This window comes from Limulus polyphemus, unplaced genomic scaffold (genome assembly GCF_000517525.1).
Source record: "Limulus polyphemus unplaced genomic scaffold, Limulus_polyphemus-2.1.2 Scaffold2721, whole genome shotgun sequence".
Lineage (NCBI taxonomy): Eukaryota > Metazoa > Arthropoda > Merostomata > Xiphosura > Limulidae > Limulus > Limulus polyphemus.
Genome location: NW_013668331.1, coordinates 139,649 through 152,763, shown reverse-complemented (window position 1 = coordinate 152,763; position 13,115 = coordinate 139,649). Strand labels below are relative to the sequence as shown.

Genomic DNA, 13,115 nt, shown 5'->3' with positions numbered 1-13,115 from the left:
TATTTTAAGTTAAACAACAAAAGTATGTATTTACAAAATAAAAATCCTTTATTTTCAACCAAATTAAAAAAATATAATAAGTCCCACAAATGTTTAGGTAATGACTATTGTAAGTCTTATTTCACTTACATATAAAAAAGAAAAAAAATGTTAGGAAACTTTACCTTTAATTAATGATTTGAAATTAAGATAAATCCCAACTCAAAAAGATAACCAACATTTGAAGATAGTTATTAGATGTAAATACCATAACATGTTTCAGTACATTGAATTACAATAACATAAAACTATTAAAAACGTTTTCTAGACTCAGTATTAGTGACAACATACATCCAGAAATAATTTAACTTTCTAATTATGCAGGAGTGCAAAGAATCAATATCTGCATTAAGCATGAAAAACTACACAAAATATAGTAATAACATTTGTTTAAGAGAGAAAGTGAATGAACTAATATAACTTAATTATGTTACTGTATATTTATCAGAAGAAAACATGACTAAAAAAATGTTCTGTGTAAGCATTGAACTTCCAGCATAATCAGAAAAGAAATATATTTCAGTAGTATAAAACATGAAGAAACACAACATAATGAAAAATGCTATCAAAATTAAAAGATAACAGAAGTTCATATGAAGAATAAGCCACAAATAATACCATCTGTGCATACATATTTTAGTTACATTCTATTTTACCCTGAATTTAACAATAAACTTTTTATTCTTAAAAGTAATTAACACAACTGCAATCAAGCCTCACTTTCAAAGTTTAATACCTATAATTGGTATCTGGTAATAACTAAAGCTATCATTCATTGGCACAATCTGATTCAATTCATCCAAAAGTAAAAAATTAAGCATTCTGTAATTATGTACAAAATTAAGTGAAGGAGGAGATGTGATACTTCCTGATGTTCTTCATATATATATATACACATATAACTAAAAGTAAATTCATTAAATCAAACTTTCACATTTATTAATCACCAAGAGATATATTCATTATATAGAATAATTTTAATCAATTCCACAAAATATAATATTAAACCATAAGTGTCTGAGAAAAACAACAGCATTTACTTGCAATCTTGTAACACAGTCTCAGGCTATCCCACCAGACATACCAAGTTTAACACAAGGGTTTAAACATGTACATTTAATGAACATATTTGTTCTATCACATAATATGCCTTCTATTCATTATATTAAGCATTAAATTAATCACTTCTCATTGTTAAACAATAAACACTATTCAATTTAGTCTAACTTTCATGAATTATGGTAGTTTGCTTTCAGCTAAAAACAGAACTACAACATTACAATAATAAGTACAGCCTCTGTGATGATAAATATTACTACTAAATACTGAACTTGGATACAGGTTTTTGAAACTATAGCAACATTGATCTTCTTTCTTTTTATTTACATACACTACATCTAAGTTAAAATCTTTTCATTTGAAAATAATTCTATCATAAAGCTAAACAAAGATTTTTAGATAAGTAATTTGAAAAACTGGAACCCAATTGTCAAAAATTCTTAATATATATATATATATATATATATATATATATACTGTTAAGGTTGCTATGCTTAAAAAACAGATCAGTATATCGGTCAAAATTTTGTTCCATTATCCTTACTGCAATTCCAAACCATTTTTATACTTCCAGTTTTCCATGCTCCAGATAACTTTGCGTTACTGTTTAATAAACTTTGTTAATTATAAAACATAATAAACACTAAATCAGACTAGATGGAACAAGATCTCCCTACAACAAATAAATGTAAGATTAAAACAAAAAAATATATCACTCACAAAATCAAACATTTTTAAAATGAAATATGAATATTATATAGCTTCTTTCTTGCTTTCATTTTACTTGTGTATGAAAAATAATGTACTTACAATTTACCTTATATTTTTATACCTGAAACATTTTTTGCTGGAAAATACTTGCATAATACATTTAATTTTCAAAACTATATCACACCAAATAAAGTCCAAGTTAAAGCCACAGATAAGGAAACTGAATGTGTCACAATGAATGAGCACAGCTTTATCAATCATGTAGTACATCTAATGCACTATACAATATTTTATAAGTTTTGCGATATACAAAACTTGTATACATTTGGTAACAAATTTTAAATTTTTAGTGATAAATACAAGGAACAAGGCAGTAGCAGTACGCAACAAAGTTCAACTCTTTACGTATGCAAGTGAAAATGCAATTAAAAAAACAACTGTTCACAGTGAAGAAACCAGTAGTTTGCATACTTTTTCACCATTATTCATGACATTCTCAAAATATTAATTAACTATAAATGAAACAAATAATAATTTTTAAAAGTTACCGACATGCTTTATGACTTATTTTTCTAAAGATAACTGCATCATGCTAAAGCACAATTTTGTTAATATTTTGTTTCATACTAATGGACTTATTCATAATGGTTCTACAGGTGGCATATGTTTTTTCAATTTCAGTGAATCAATGCTAGTTAGTAATTACTTATTATTCTAACCCTTTATCTTGTGAAATCTATTTAACTGATAATTCTTCTGTATATAACAAGAAAAAATCCTTATACAAGAAGCTTTAGAATGTTTTCAAACTATCTTTTTATAAAATAATTACTCATGAAAATAAATTAATTCGAAATCTTGTGGTTACATAGAATTTGACTAATGCCAACTTTTAAAGGGAATTATACATCCTTCAGAATCCAGTAGCTTGATTTGAAGTAACTTTATGAAATACAAAGCCTGTGCTTAAAACAGAACCATCCTTTATGTTATGGAAGTATTCAGAGAAAATTTTTACCACATAAAGATCTTTATACAACAAAAATTACACCAACATTCATAGAAAAATCGTACTTATAAACTTCCTTGTTGCATTAAAGATATTTTGACTTAAGAATACATCTTTTCAAACAGTTGTTACTTAAAGCATATTGTTTAATAATCACAGTATTCAAAGAAATCCTTTTATTTTCTGATTTGAAAAATGTTACCAGAAAAATATTTTTATGAAGTTTTGATTTTACAAGCAGTCTCTGGACCCTATGGTTCAGGCTTATCGTTTGGAGCGATAACTTCATTATCTTCCTGTATTTCAGTGGGTGGATCACTGCTTAAATGTTCTTTTATCCCATAAACTAAAATATATAAGAAAAGTTTTAATTTTTTTTAGTGGAACTGTTCTATAATACACAAATACCTGCCTAGTTTTACAAACAAAATACCAAAACTATCCTGTGAATACAAGAAAAACCTCTCAGTTACACAACACCATGTAATCTTCAAGTAAAATTAAAATAAGAAACACTCCTTTCACAAAAATTGAATTTTTTGAATGAGCTTAGTACTTCCCCCTCTTAGACCTAAAAAATATGCTAAAGAAAGGTATTAAAAATGTTTTCAAACAAAATTAACAAACCAAAACTAACAAATTTAAATTTTAGTACCAATCTATTAATTTAATGTTTCTAACTTTAAACCCAAATGTTTAGTCTAGAGAAGTACTTGTTACAGTCATTAAAATGGTTTTTCCAGTTTTTATGAAGTCAGCTCAAGACATTACTTTTAAATAAAAAGTATTTTTCTTAATTTCAATTAAAAATATATAAACTAAGTAGTGTATACTATATTGAAAATCTTATTCTTCTGTTATTTGTGAATTAAGTTTCTTAAATGTTTTACAAAATAAATGCTTATCTACAATTTTTCCTTAGCAGGCCATAATGTGTTCAACTTCAAGCATATTTGATAAAAAGTTTAGCTTCTTACAACCAACTAAATCCTTATTGGAGTTAACTTGATAATTACCTGATGATTTTGTTCAACCAAGTTTAAAAAGTATTCAGATTCATCCACATACCCAGCTGGCAGAATGTCCTCCAGTGGGTAATGCAAACAGGAGGCTAAAAATGGCACTAAACGCAATCTTAAGTTGATTAGGTACATCACAGTAAACAAGATGGATGAACAACAGCAACGAATTTGTTAATGTTGTCAAGATGCAAGGAGTCTTGTTATAAGGTATAAACAACCTGTTCTGATACCCCCTTTAATGATTCAGTGTGTGCTAGTTATCAATTTACAGCCATAAACAGACATAAGCAGCAAAACAATAGGCAAGAAATATTCCTTAGAGCCAGTGTTTTAGGCAGGAAGGCTCTGTCCTGATATCAACATAGAATCTTTCAAGAAAATAAGTTATGTGATGCATCAAGGGAATAAATATCCGAGTGTCCCCTACTTGATGCAAGCAAAAGTAAAAAAAAAAAAATATACTTATAACAGTAGGTGTAGAAAATAGAATTTTCCATACATAAAAACTCCAAGGCTTAAAGCACCATAGGAGACAAGAATCCTCTGAAACGTGTTGATCCAAAACCCCAAATTAATTAGCTACCAAGTTTTTACGAACTTAGATTTGGCGTTGTGAATGATATACCCGAGAGAAATACAACAAACACAATGGACAAGAGAGCAAGAAGAAATCATCATCCATATAAATGTGGAAATCAATGTCAGTTGAAAGGAGATGATCAGTTAAGGCCTTAACAACTTGAATGAAAATAGCCATGCCAAAGAGAAATGCAATGAGCTGGTAAACTACCTCTCAGTGGTAAAAACACAGAAGATGGTGTGATGACAGATGAATCAGGGATATAAAAAATACCTTTGTGATGAACAATTTCTAATACTTATTTTTATAACAGGTCCAAAACATCTGAATTCAAAATTTGTAGAGAAAAGCTGGATCAGAAGGAACCATAAAAGATAAAAGGTGAAATGAAAGAGGAGTGAGACAAAGGAAAAACCAGATTGAATGATCAGTCTAACTCATGGATATCACAGCCAAGGGCTCCACAGATAAAAAACTGAACCTAGACAGCCCACAAATGATCCAGGTGAAGGATATGTTTGGAACTGAAAAAAGTTATTTAATATTTTAAGTAGAACCACCCCATTTGTTTCTACACATGGCAGGTATATTGAGGTGAAAGGGACGAGCAGTAGATCGAAAAGTAGAAAAAACCAGTTAGACGGGAACAATGATAGCCTGTCAGATGTCTCAAATGGGACGATAATCATTAAAACATTAAAGGCTAGAATCCAAATAAGCTCCTACTGGACCAACTCTTGAATACAAAGCTAAGCAAATTGAAATAGAATTATGCAAGAAGTATGCACTTTCAAAGTTTTCTGAAATACTGGGGGCTAAAGTGTCAAAGGAACTTAAAAGCCATGTTGTAACTTGCATGAAATCAATGACAGCAAAAACTGCAAAGTACAAAAATGACTCTGAATAAACCAATAACTGAGCTGAAGAAGAAAGTCTCAAAATGAAATACTGACAAACAAGATAACCCTGTTAAAAGGCCATCTGTATGACAGATATGAGAAACATGGAAAAGGTTAACATCCTGCTAATTTTTTAATGCATCAGCAACAACCCAAATATTAGAAGGTGAATCATCTAACATAACACTATCAGCTTAGGTGAAACAGATGTACGTACCTCCGAATAAAAGAGTGGAATAACACCAGCAGAAGCTTCTTCGTGATTAGGACTAACTGGCTTCATCAAAAGACTGGGTTTATTCATTGACACGAGAAAAAGATGGGTGTCACATAAATTGTGTGTCCACACAATCACATACTTGTCGGGGACACCAACAGGTGATTGGCAGAACAAAAAAGACGAAAAGTTTACGTACCGATTGTCAACAAGAAAAACCTGACTTTTGGTTGGATAACAAAAACTTGTGTAGTTTCTCTAGTGCTTGTGCAGTAAGTTACGTAGAAGGTGGGAGAGTTGAGAACTTTGGATAAGGTGATGCATTGTGTCAAGAACATTCCGAACAAAAAGTCATATAGTTGTTAATAGAATGAGAACGACTCAACAAGAAAAGGCTTACAGTATTTCAGTTGTACATACCTGTTGAAATTGACTTTAATTCTAAAAATGTAAAAATCTTTTTGCATTTTGTTTGCTCATTAATGCTCCCTTTTGGTTGAATAGAATCATATGGAAGTTATCAAGTAAACTCCACTAAGGGTCTAGATAGAAACAGCCTCTTGTTTTTTTCACATGTATCACACTTGAGTTGTTTTATAATTTTTTGACACACACACATCTGTGCCTATTAGAAATGTTAATTCTAACACAAATTTATTTCCAACATAAATGTTAATTCTTGTGTGTGTGTAATCATTTATTACCCATGCTAGCTATTTTAGATGTGTTGTCACATGAACACATTTGGGTGCCAAAATTCAAACAGTAAAATAACAGGTGCTTCAAAAGTCACTTCTGCTATTCTGATTACTGTATTCAGGAAACTGATAGCCAGAGCATTGTAAAAGTTGGTTTATAAACCAATGTGATCATGGTGTGTTATACTGACATTATGGTCATACAACATAGCACCAACAAGTATAAAAACCATTGTCCAAAATCATATTCAAGTTGTTTAGAACAAGCAAAACTGGTCTACATTATCAAGTTTCAGAAATTATATCATTGGTATATTGCAGTATTCTGAACAGTAGAAGTGACTTTTGAAACACTCTTGGGATCTAAAAACAGCATTAGTAAAATCGCAAAGATATTTTTTCACTAATAAAGATAAAAAAAAACATAGCAAACTGTTGTATCAAAAGCTTAGATAAATTGTGTTCTGACCACTGCTGTGTTTGTTGTATCCCAGTTGGCCTGAAGAGCATCGTGTGATAGAAATACACTCTTATTATACACACTTTTAATTCTTGACAATTTTTTAGGGACCAGATAAGGAATGATGTAGTGTTTGAAGTATAACAGGCTAAATACTTATGTGAAGTATACTTGTAATCAGGATTTGGTGGCTTGTAGAAGACATACACACTATAATTGTTGTTAAAAAACATTAGTTGGTTAATGATCTACCAATACAAACACATAAATAATGTACAACACTTAATTAATTCCTAAAAATATCTTAAGAGAAATTTCTACGTAAATCAAGCCAAAGCACAGAATAATAAGTAATCAAATTGTATGCAGAAACAAAAAGCAGCAGAAGATTTGAAAATGTTAGTACTCCTTAGAAAGGATAATTTTCATGCAAGAAAGAGATAATAAAAGAAGGGAGATGTGCTAGTTTTAATAGCGAGGATCACCACCAATGAGAGATAGTGCCTTTGAAACTATGGTTTAGTGGTGATAAGGTTTACCAAAATTTCTACTTACAGCGCAAAAAATATATGTGACTTTTACTGTTGTGAGATGTCCAAGTCAGGACTTGTGTACTTAATGTATGAAGTCCGCTGCTGCTTCAAAGGCACCGAACTGGGACCACCATAAACTGAAATCCAAATTGGACTTAAAAGTAAAATAATTTTACACACAAAAGAAACTGGAGTTCAAAATATTATACAGAAAATCTCTCTAAGTTATTACTAAGGGATTCAAAATTGTCATTGTATAATGATATAGTTTCATACTAAATTATATTTCACTATACCAGCGTATAAAGGATATACTGTACCATTAACATTCACAATCTGACACGTTGCTCTTACATATGACCATCACCATAAATCTTAAAAACAAGAAATCAAAGTATTCTTAAGCACATCATAAAATTATGTTTTTATTTTTTTTTAAATAAAACTGATAAGATAGGTGACCAACTGTCATTATCAGTTACTATTCAAGTTGTATCTCAATGAAATACCTCGAAAAAAATGGTGGATGTTTACATTTCATCCAGAGATGTGCTGTTGTGTACAAAAAAAAAAGGTTTTAGTGTATGCAAAGAAGATTATAAAAAGTCATTTAATAATTTTTGACAACTTTAACTATAATAACAGGTCATGATCTTATTTGAATATTCTGAGTCTTTACAGTATTATTTATAAAATGTTCACTAGCCTGATGTGTGATTATTACCTAAATTGTGTTGAAATTAACGCCAGTTGTATTTCAATAACTAGATATACTAGAATACAACAGATTTGGTATCAGCATGCAAAACTGGTATACATCTTTGATGAGAGAAACAAAATTTTGATTTTGTCGAGAAGCGTAATCAGATAACCCTCAAAAAGTTCCAATATTTGATGAATTCATGTTTTTTGGTATGATTTCACCATGTCTGTCTGTTGTTCAGCAAAAAGCTGAATAGCGGACTATTTGTTATGCACCCATTGCAGTGATTGAACCCAAATATGACTCAGTTGAAAGAAATAAAAAAAAAGAAGACAATTTTTAAATATCTAAATTGCAGCAGTCATCCTACACTACAAGAGAAGTTAGTTTGAGTTTTGCTTCCAATTGTGTGAATTAGTAACTAAGCATGAAAAGAAAATGCAGAAATCACCCAATTTCAAGTTTTAGAGAAAAATCTCTTAAAGTAACGATGAAAGAAATTTTGCTAAAATTTTTTTCATTTGTGTTAAAGTACGCCAAATTACTACAGTTTCTGCATGCATCATGCCTATCAGGTATTTTTTTATACTTAAGCTTGAATTCTGTGTGAAATATTACATGTACGCAACATTATATTTGGTCCTAACATTAAGTAAGCTCTGACATACACCCAAACACATAAAAAATAAGGCATTTTAAAGTTAAACACTTTCAAAAACATTAGTGCAAGCCATTTCCACGTTAGTTCAGTTAATTTTTTCATGATTGAAACTTTATTCAACTTTGTTTTTCAACACTTATGGCACAACAGTACATTAAAATGAAACTAGAAGTTAAAATTTTGTTACATTGAAAATGTATTTCTGATAGGTACTTACCTCCTTTCACACAAAACTCTAAGTTTGTCTGCCCTCTATGCATTGCTAAAACATTCTCATGATCAGTGAGCCAGTCTGTATACCCCATCAATTCTGAACATATACATATCATGTGACTACTCTCCACCAATAGTATTGCACCACCTATACCGGCCAAGCTAGCTCCTTCTACTATACCAACTCAATTCTCACTTTCGAGAATTGGTAGGCTCCCAAAGGAAAACATTGACATGGGGTAGGAGGCTTTAGCTGCACAAGTATCAAACAAAGCAGAAAGTAACACCCAGAATGAACAGTTGTACTCAAAGATGAAAGTGAAGCACACCTGTGGAGCATACTACACTACTTCTGGAAGTTAACATTTTCTTAAATCAAAACTGTATTTCCAATAATTCTTGCCTTCCCTCACATACAGTTATTACTCGACTGCCAGGGGTTCTTCCTTTACCTATCTAAACCTTGGTCTGATTTTTTTTCGCTTGCTCCAGTCTTTTATACCCCATTTAATTGCCCTTGGCAATATTCTATTCTGGTACTGTATACAAGTTCCTCATTCAGATAATATTATCACTTTTTTTGAGACTGACTCAATATACATTCTCTAACACCAGTCCTAAGGGGGGGGGGGGGGAAGAGTGTGAGTGGATGCAAGTATTATTAGAAATACATTTTCGATTTAAGAAAATGTTAACTTCCAAAGCACACTTATCTCCTCTCACACTACAGCTAGAATCCCACATTGAGAAGGTGGAGGGGCTGATGAGGGCATTATCCATACAGAAAGCATCTGTATATATCAAGCGTGTGTCAGTAGAAGATTGGCACCCTATTGGGGGAACCGCACTACATCCAGAACAGATATACTCTTCGCCCGTAACTTAATTCATGTACTGTGGGTGGAATTTTACATGATTTATCATCACTATTGGCCACGCCCCAACTAGATGGCCGAGGTTCCACTGATCGGGATTGGAATTATACGGCCATCGTCCCTATATCCCACATTGGTGGCTAGAGCAGTTCAACCACAATATATATATATATATATATACACACACACACATACACTTATGAGTGGATTCCTGCCTGTAGCCATAGAGTGATGCATTCTAAGCCATCAGAATCATGATGAAAAGGTAAGCAATACTGAAATGGATAAACCTTCTTTGCTACCTGAAGAAGTCTGAAAGGCAACACCTCAGGCTCAGAATGATGGGATATTGTATGCCTTAATCTGAGGAAACAGAACTCATCCGGGTAGGAGGGCACCCTGTTCTCCAAGAGTGGAGGAAATTCACTCTAATACTCTGGAGGAAAAGCCTCTGTTTAGCACCCTAGCGACTAGAAACTGGGTGTGGTAAGGACTATCTAGTTCCACTAGTAGAATCTGAGGGGTAATACGTGTTGAGGAGTTCTGAAGAACAGTGCAACAGTTGAACCAAGTTCCCTAAATTTTTAAAAGCAAACTGACCCCGATTTATTCAATCCAAGAATTGGCAGGGATGGACAGGATACCCTTTTGCTTTACTCATGATAGTCCATAAGTACTGGGAAAGCACAGTACAGTAATACCACCCAGTCAGCCTCTAGGTGGTCTTATGGTATGCCTCATTTCTACAGAGCCTGTTGCAACCTGTATAAAGTATATTGAACTAGTGGTTGCTAGTGTGTAATTGGTTTGATAGAAGCACATTTGCTTGGCTAACACTCGCCAAAGAGTGGAATACCCATTTGGTGTCAATGCTAGTCTGAATGTAAAAATCCTTAACTGCAGTACCTGACCCTTGTACACAAAAAAAGCAAATAGTGGAGGGATACCACCACTATGACAATGTGTAAGTAGGAGTCAATGACATCGAACTTGGACATCCACCATCCTTGTAAAAAAAATGGCAACTCAGAGTGAGGAATGAGCTGCTTGTGAACCTTGGAGAATCTAGGAATTGATATAGACGAGAAAAATCTATGACTGGAAACCAATCGCCTGTCTTCTTGGGCTTAGCAAACTAATGGGAATAAAACCCTGGAAGAACTGGCATGACTCTTTTTCTACCTCCAGACCAACCAAACTCTGACAGCCCTAGAACTAAGTTCTGAAATCCAAGAATCTGCAGAAGATGGAAACCCTACAGGTTGGGTGGATAATGGTGATGAAGATGTGAACTGAATGACTACTCCTGACTCAAGTACCAGTAGTGCATATGGATCCATTGTTAAGGTTTACTACACGTCGAGAAATTTTAGGAGTCGAGCCCCCACAGACCCTGAAGGCACACAATAATCACCTATGCTGCTGGCAGCATTTCAACTGAGCAGCAGAACCCTTAGATATGGACCAAGAGGCTGATGTCAGGGGCTGGGACCCTCGAATATAGGGGTGGAACTATGCCATCTTTTGGAGCTGATTAAAGTTGAAATGCCAATGACAACAGAATGATCGTAGAAGCTGACAATCAAACCAATTTGCATGCTAACAGTGGGTTGAGCTCATTATCAGTGGACTTGGTGATCTTGAGTCTTCCAACAAAGTTTAGTTTTAGGAAAACACATTGGACTTGGGAATTGCAAGACCATAGAACCTTTAATTTCAAGGAGCAGATGTATTCTTTAAGAGTCAAGATATACATGGTGGTGGTAGGCTAAATCACATAGTTTCGACAATTGTGACAGATAAGGTATAGCTGTCCCTTCATGTAACTGAGCAGTAAACCTCCCTTCATGAATCACAATGTTAGTGGATGGAGGGATAACTAAGTATTCACTCCCATACCTTTCAGCCATCAAGTAAGGGTGAAGGCTCAAAAGCAACTAGGGAAAACCCAAAACATCACACACTCAATGGACTGACTGAAGATAAAAGGAGCCTGAAGCGGCTTATCCCAAAATGGCCTCCTGGAAGTCAGCAGAATAAAAGAAGGTGCAGGAAAAAGCAAATTTAAATTCTCTCCAGAATGTCCAGGATTGCCGTCAGTTGCAGCCTCAGAGCCCCTAGGAGGAACATCACTGTACCGAATATATATCTCCATCTCACTTCAATGAGATTACAGAGAGTGACTCCTCCCCAATTGTTGAACAACACTAGATATCAGAGGTGGGATAGGAAAGACCTCATTTGCCTCCATGCCAGAAATAATCATACAGAAATTTGTGCTGTATATCGGTTTGTCAAATGAAAATCAACTAGGTAACACAAAGAACACTCAAATTATCTCTTAATGATCATAACATAGAGAAATCCTTTACTGAACACTTTGTTAAGTAAAAGTGAAAACATTATCTGAATGAAGTGCTTATATACAGTAAGAAGGCGTATTGATGTAGGTGGAGAGTGTCATGAGACAAATATCAGCAAGGGCAATTAAGTAGGGTATAAGAGACTATCAAGACGAAAAAAAAAAATTAGACCAATGCTTAAATGGGCAAAGGAATAAACCCTGGTAAGTATGTTTTGTAACAGGTATGCTCTTCACCAGGTAGTAGGAAATTAATCCAAAATGGGCAAAAAGTAAAATATTTGCACAAGCGTAATATGTTCTGAGAGTTGCAAGCTGTTGCAACATATAAACAGAATTAGCTAGGTACATTACCAACTTCAACCAGACAAAGTTCCATAACTTGTCCTCAGCATTAAGAGGTTGAGGATGAAAAAATCATAACAACAATATTGTGGCTAGGACATGTGGACCGTGTTATAAATATACCCATTAACCCCAACCATAGTGCCATATGCCAAGCAACCCTGAATTACGAAGAGGAAGTGAGCATTTGGTTGAAACTTGACAAACTCCCAAAACAACCATAGTTGCAAAAAGTACAAGAAACAAAACCCAGCATTACAGGGTCATGGCATTGCCTCAAATCCACCATAAGAAGAGTGTAATAGTTGTAACTGTATTATGGGCAAAATTTTAACTCACTCAACCATGAATGCAAGGAAGAGACATCCTGCATCCGGAGTTACGAGGAAGACATGGAACATTTGCCCAACCATAGGAACAGAGCATATACATCCTGTTGCTGGTATTACGATGCAACAGAAAAGCAGGGAAAGAACCTCTTTCAACTGGAATTAAAGAGAAGAGAGGCATCTATTGCACACAACCATAGGAACAGGGTGTTGTTTTTTTTATATCAGTGCCAGGTCGATAGCTTACGAATATATCAGGACACACCTACAATTTTGTGTGTAAAGTTCATAAGATTACAATTTTTGATGTATTCTAATAAATTTCAATGCTATCATGTATATGTGAGTGTGTGTGTGTGTGTGTGTGTGTGTGTGTGTGTGTATATATATATATATATAC

At 33.4% G+C, this 13,115-nt stretch overlaps 1 protein-coding gene across 1 annotated transcript in view; it reads right to left on the bottom strand.

The window, feature by feature from the left end:
• Positions 1-52: 52 nt before the first annotated feature.
• LOC106467732 overlaps positions 53-13,115 on the bottom strand; it is a 36,611-nt gene continuing 23,548 nt past the window's right edge. Inside the window, exon 9 of the mRNA XM_022395920.1 lies at positions 53-3,164. Coding sequence (XP_022251628.1) covers positions 3,070-3,164 — 95 coding nt within the window. The 3' untranslated portion in view covers positions 53-3,069. The remainder of the gene's footprint in view (positions 3,165-13,115) is intronic.